This window comes from Taudactylus pleione, unplaced genomic scaffold (assembly GCF_031769625.1).
Source record: "Taudactylus pleione unplaced genomic scaffold, aTauple2 ptg000845l, whole genome shotgun sequence".
In the NCBI taxonomy this organism is placed as follows: domain Eukaryota; kingdom Metazoa; phylum Chordata; class Amphibia; order Anura; family Myobatrachidae; genus Taudactylus; species Taudactylus pleione.
In genome coordinates this window covers 5670507-5676718 of record NW_028285247.1, presented here as the reverse complement: position 1 = coordinate 5676718, position 6212 = coordinate 5670507, and the positions used below count along the sequence as shown (strand labels likewise).

The 6212-nt window shown below is 38.7% G+C and overlaps 1 protein-coding gene across 1 annotated transcript; it reads right to left on the bottom strand.

Annotated features, from left to right (window-relative positions):
- Positions 1-3372: 3372 nt before the first annotated feature.
- Positions 3373-4326, bottom strand: LOC148474435 (olfactory receptor 4Q3-like). Its single transcript, XM_088458621.1, has one exon. It carries the CDS (start codon positions 4309-4311, stop codon positions 3373-3375), a length of 939 nt encoding a protein of 312 aa, XP_088314747.1. The 5' UTR covers positions 4312-4326.
- Between the last annotated feature and the right edge of the window lie 1886 nt (positions 4327-6212).

Sequence of the window (6212 nt, the reverse complement as noted above, 5' to 3'; positions counted from 1 at the left end):
GCAGTACAAACCCATAGATGAGGATACCTGTTGTAGGCTCTACTGATCAGGGCAATAATCTATTTGGGAGGTAATGTGGAAAACAATGTGAAGTGCAGCAATGAGCACAGGGTGAAGATGGCAAAGAGGCAGCGAGAATTGAGATAAAACATAACGCTCTTTCAATATATGTATATATAGCCTTTATTACTGTGCTGATGCATTTTTCAGGGGTGTGCCGTAAGATAACCCCATTGTTTTTCAGGGTAGGGCATGTGTGTAGCATGCAAAATGAGTAAATAATTTTCATATACCCAGTTTATGTCTCATTAGATAACATTAATCAATAAGGCGTGGAGTTTTCCATACAGGAAATTGTCCCCTGTATTCTCCTAACACCAAGACATGTGAAATAAGCATCCATCCACAAAGTCCACTTTTGCGCAAACATTGTCCCTGTCGAGGTCCACTTTTCAGCACTGCACAGACAATATTTGGATGTATGTCCTCTGCCTGTGGAAAGTGTCAAGCCTGGATAAGTCCACCTGAAGGTCTCTTCTGGTTGAGATGCTTACTTTGGATGTAATTACTTTCTTATGCCGGTGCCATTATTTTGTTTTAACATTGCTTATCTATGTGTTTTGCAAGGACATTAAGCCTGCCTAGGACATCTCCTGGATAATTAACCCATTTTTATAGGAGGTGATCCAAGACTCCAGTGTTTCCACTCCGCACCTGAACTGAACAGTTTAGTAAAAGCATCAATGATTATGTACTTGTAGCACACTGCTAATACTAATACTAATACTAGGAGGACTGTCATGCAACAGCTATAAGAAAGGCCAGTGAGTTATGCGAGGCTTCCTACAGTAGGATCCTGATTGAATTGCTTTATATAAAACGAGTTAGCAGCCTGTCCAAATTATCGCACAATGTCGCGCCCTCGAAAAGTTCCATTTGAACACTCAAACGGGTTACTTTTCGGTCATTTCTGCTCGCCAGCTTGGGGAGCTGCGAGTAGAAATGTCAGTGCTGGAGGCTGTGCGCGTCCAAACGAAGCAACAATTGAGCCACCGGCTCGCAACACACATGAATTTTCCCCATAGAGGTGAAGAGCAGCATTGGCCTTTTATATAGTTAATTGCTAGGCTTGTATTTGTGGAAAAGCCATGTAGGCCTTGGCCTAAGGTGCCAGTAATATAATTTGTCATTGAATATAATTTTATTTTAATATAATAAAATATTAGCCTTCCATATTATTCATAACGGCATATTTAGCAATTATCTGGCTTTAGGCCCGAGGCACCGTGGCTTTCAAAATGGACAAATAGTTAAAAAAATAAATAAATAAAAATAAATAAAAAATAAAATAAAAATAAAAAATTACATCATGTACCTATTTAATCCCACAGAATTAGACTAATGTTTAATAGCTTTTCTGCTTTCACTTCCCCTTTTTTAATATACTACAATCTATCTAACTAATCTATTATGAGAACACTCATAGTATTGGGCTAATATTGCCATAATGTATTTTTGTATGTTTTGTATATATTTTGTATGTTCCTTATATTAGCTAACTAATTTCTAGTCTACAAACATAGGGCCTGATTCAGAGCCGCTCGTAAGCGGCCGCTCGTTCGCTCCGAGCGATGTTTGCCCAACTGCGCATGCGTACGGATCGTTATACGCATGCGCGAACCAATCAGTGCAGTCGAAATTCATGTGCTCGCAAAATAGCGAATGTCTGATAATTTGAGTGACAGAATGAGGCGTATGTGGGTGGTAACAGGGGAAGGTGCTTGAAAACGGAGAGTGGAGATCCGATTGCAGGCGTGCTTAAAGGTCAAAACGGGCGTTTTATGGGTGTGCATAATTAAAACAGCAGCGTCATTGACCACGTCACTGGGTTATTTTATAGCCAGAACTGCTCGCAAAATTGTGGTAGGAAAAACCAACCACAAGAATAGCGAGCGGTTCATACCCTGGTCGATGTACTTGATTAATCTAATAAATAGCGGACATGACGTAGGATGCGAGCGGCCAGGGGGCGTAGTTTCCCAAAAAACGACAGCAAGTTTTGTTCGCTCGTTCAGACCTAGAGGCGTGAACAGACCGCAAAGAGCGAACGGTTCATTTGAATAGCCACCCCTATTTTCTGGACGAGCGAGCGCTAATTGCGTCCGGCTCTGAATCAGGCCCATAGTGCTTTACTGGCAACATTATAAGCAGGGAAGCCATTCCTGGTAAAGGAAATTTATATTTCTTTTCTCACAAATCTCCTACATTTGTTTGATGAGCATGAGACACTCATGCTAACGTACTGTTATCATGAGCACCTAGTTAATTATTACATTATTAACAACTGAGAAATGTGGGAATATTTAAATACTTATCATAAGTGTGGTCTATTTAATTGTTGTTATTATTATTATTGTTAGATATGTCAATGGTGCATGCAGGCAGGATATATGTATCTCACCAGATATACACTAAATTTTTAAACTATGATTTATGGTTAAATATTTGTGTACTGGGCTGACCCGCCTGGGATTGATTGACTATATGTGCATTTGTTCTGGATTCACTGCTTTTACATTCATTTGAGATGATTGCAACTGTTGCGTTTATGTGAACTATAATGTTAGACAGTTCTAAAGACATATGTGCCGGGTTGATTTGCCTTAAATATATTGTCCACAAATGTATCTGCTCTGAACTTTTTATCTACATATTCATTTGAGATGATTGCAATGGTTATTTATATGTGCATTATAGGGTAAAATGTGCTTTTACTGGTAATAATAAATCAAATAACATATGTGCTAATACTGCCAATAAGTCGAATGGTGTAATTGGTGGTATATGTAAACTATTATCCCAAATGGTGGTATTTGTACACCATTACCCCAAATCGATTAATAATATTTCGCCTAGCTCTCTTTTTTCTCTTTTTTTCTTTTACAATTTAGGAAAATATATTTGAATATATATGTGTATTTATTTGTGTTTATTTTGCTCGCCTTTTTATTAAAATATTAACAGTTAAGTTTTACTGCAAATTAAATTAGCCAATTCTTGTAAACCTACGACTGTGCCCCCAAAAAGAGTCCCTTTTTCTTTTGTTCCCCAATTGTTTATACATTATAAACTGATTCTAGGAAGCACCACAGACTAACCATTAACAAGGTCATTTTTTGACTGAGGTCATATGACCACATGGGAATATGTTAACTATTTAAAAAATACCAATTTGTCTGTAGTAGGTTACATATATACAATTTATTATACTGTAAGTAGGCAGAATGTTATCCAGTGCAGAATTCCTCCAGAGTTTACATCTTTGGATATTAATGAAAGTAGACAGCGCTTAACTTTTAAAGCTTGATATTATTATTCTTTCCTCCTAAATATTTTTTTCTCCAAGAATGACCTGATGGCTGTTTTTACCTCTTTGTTTCTTAGAGTATAAATAATAGGATTTAATAGGGGTGTGACAACTGTATAAAATATGGACACCATTTTATCTGCTGCATATGATACAGAGGGCCTCAGATATATAAAAACACCAGGTCCAAAAAAGAGGGTGACTACAATTAGATGGGAGGCACATGTGGAAAATGCTTTTCCCAGCCCTTCTTCAGTCCGAGTTTTTACTATGGTGTTGATAATTTTCATGTAAGATATAAGCAACACAATAAAACAAACTGCAGAGATCATCCCACTGTTTGCAACCATTATTATTTCAATGAGGAAAATGTCTGAGCAGGCCAATACAGACAATGGATGGATATCACAGAAGAAATGTTCTATTCTGTTTGGACCACAGAATTTCAATTGACATGTTAAGATTATCTGGATAATGGAGTGAATGAAACTTGCAACCCAGCAAAGAGCTTCAAGCAAGTGACAGACAGTCCTGTTCATGATACTAGAATATCGTAGTGGGTTGCATATGGCGACGTATCGGTCATATGCCATTACTGTAAGAAGGATGCTTTCTGTTCCTGCAAAGAAGTGTAAAAAAAACAGCTGTGTGATACAGGCCTCGGGGGAGATGGTGTTTCTCTTGGAAAGAAAATCTACTAACATTTTGGGTACAGTCACTGTTGCATAGCACAGGTCTACAACAGATAACTTGCTAAGGAAGTAATACATGGCTGAATGGAGATGTGCCTCAAAATTTACCGTTACTATGATCAGTAGATTCCCAAGTACTATCAGAATGTAGACAATGAGCAAGAGAACGAACAATGCGATACTCAGTGTCGGGAAGCTGGCCAGGCCAAGGAGAGTGAATTCCAGAATGCTGTGTTGGTTTGTAGAATTCATCTTCTTTTACTTTACCTCTTTGCTGGAAAACAATATAGCATCTCATTAAATAGCATTTGTTCTAGAAATGTATACTACTCCTTTTATTTATTCTTTTATACGTAAATCTTCTTTAGGCTACATACAGTATGTTATGCTGACAAAATAAAAACTTGGTAAGATGATAAGTCAACCAGGCCCGCAATTCTGCCAACTCAGCCTGTTTGACCTTCCCCATAGCTACTGACATTGCAGAGTTCTGCTCTAGGATATATGGAGGGGAGATTTGTGAAGTCTGGGTAGGTCGTGCTTAATGACATCACTTGTATCCACATGGCCGTCCAACTGCAGCCTGAAAATAGAAATCTTGCTGGTTTCTATTCATCGCTTCTCTATCTGGCCAGGAATTATTTAAAGTAAAACAAGATAATACAACAAACAAATCCTCTCAGACCCAATTTACACTTAAGAGAATTTAAAAAAGTGTTACAAAAGGTCTTGTCTAGAAAATACAAAGTACCAACAGCAAAAAGGTAAAAGTAACATGTAAGCAAGCGAACATCCATCCATGACTTCTTTATCTCAACTAACCTCAACTTTCTGGTGATAACTGAAATGGCCCACACAATCAGACACTGCCTCCCCTGCAGCACTTTCACATGGTGGCCAACACTGCACACACACCTCCAGGCCTGGTAATAGTAAAGGAGGTGGGGTTGGAATATTACTGTCCCAATCTTTCACATACACAGTTATCCCACAGGTACCACCACTCACATTTACATCATTTGAAGTACATCTATCAGGATTTTCACCCCTTACTCTCTGCATGTCACTGTTATCTATCGCCCAGCTGGGCCACCCCAACAATTTCTGGAACATTTTTCTGCCTGGCTCCCTCACTTCCTATCCCATGACATCTCCACCATCATCATTGGTGATTTCAATATTCCTATTCACAGTCCACAATTTCCTTATGCCTCCAAACTACTCTTTTTAACCTCCTCTCTTGGCCTCTCCCAATGGACTGACTCCTCTACTCATCAGGATGGTCACTGCCTTGATCTTGTATTTACCAGACTATTATCTGTTTCTGAATTCACTAACACTCCTTTCCCTCTCTCAGATCACAACCTTGTCACCTGCACACTCTCCTCCATTACATCAACCTTAATGTCATTGAAATCAACCAAGTCTCCTCAAACCTGCAGAAATATTAATTAACAACAACCGTCCACCTCAATGCTACAACTATTCTCACCAATTTCTACATTTACTTTTCCTGAGACTGCTGTATCGTACCTGAACCAGACTCTAGAAATAGCCCTTGAGGAAGTAGCTCCAGCTACCCATCACACTCCACATAGACATAGACGTCAACCAAGGCATTCTATATTAACAAGACACCTACAAAAACCCACGTAAAGTAGAATGTCAATGGTGTAAATCTCGTATTCTAAGTAACTTCCTCATATTTAATACTACCTACCACTCTTACCGTAATGCTCTGGACACTTCCAAACAAACATATTTCCAATCTCTCATTTCTGCTCAAGCCTCTAACCCCAAGTAACATTTAATACATTTAAATCACTTCTTACCCCTCCCTCACCCAACCCAACTGCTACAATCCATTCACAAGATCTTGCTTCCTATTTCAAGGACTAGATTGATAAGATCCAAAATGAAATGGTAGGCTCTTCTTTAGCCAGTGACCTGTTCAATTCTCTACATGAACTCTCTGGCACATTCTCTTCATTTGACCCCACAAATGAAAATTAAATATCTATACTCTGCTCATCCTCCTACTCTACTACCGCTCCTCTTAATTTTATACCCTCACAAATCAACAAACCTCTGTCTCCTGCGCTCATCCCAACCCTAACTAAAATCTGTAATCTCTCTCTCTACTGGTCTCTTTC

Bases quoted from the DNA above. Each gene is read 5' to 3' on its own strand.
- LOC148474435 (XM_088458621.1), bottom strand. From the start codon at position 4,311: ATGAATTCTACAAACCAACACAGCATTCTGGAATTCACTCTCCTTGGC.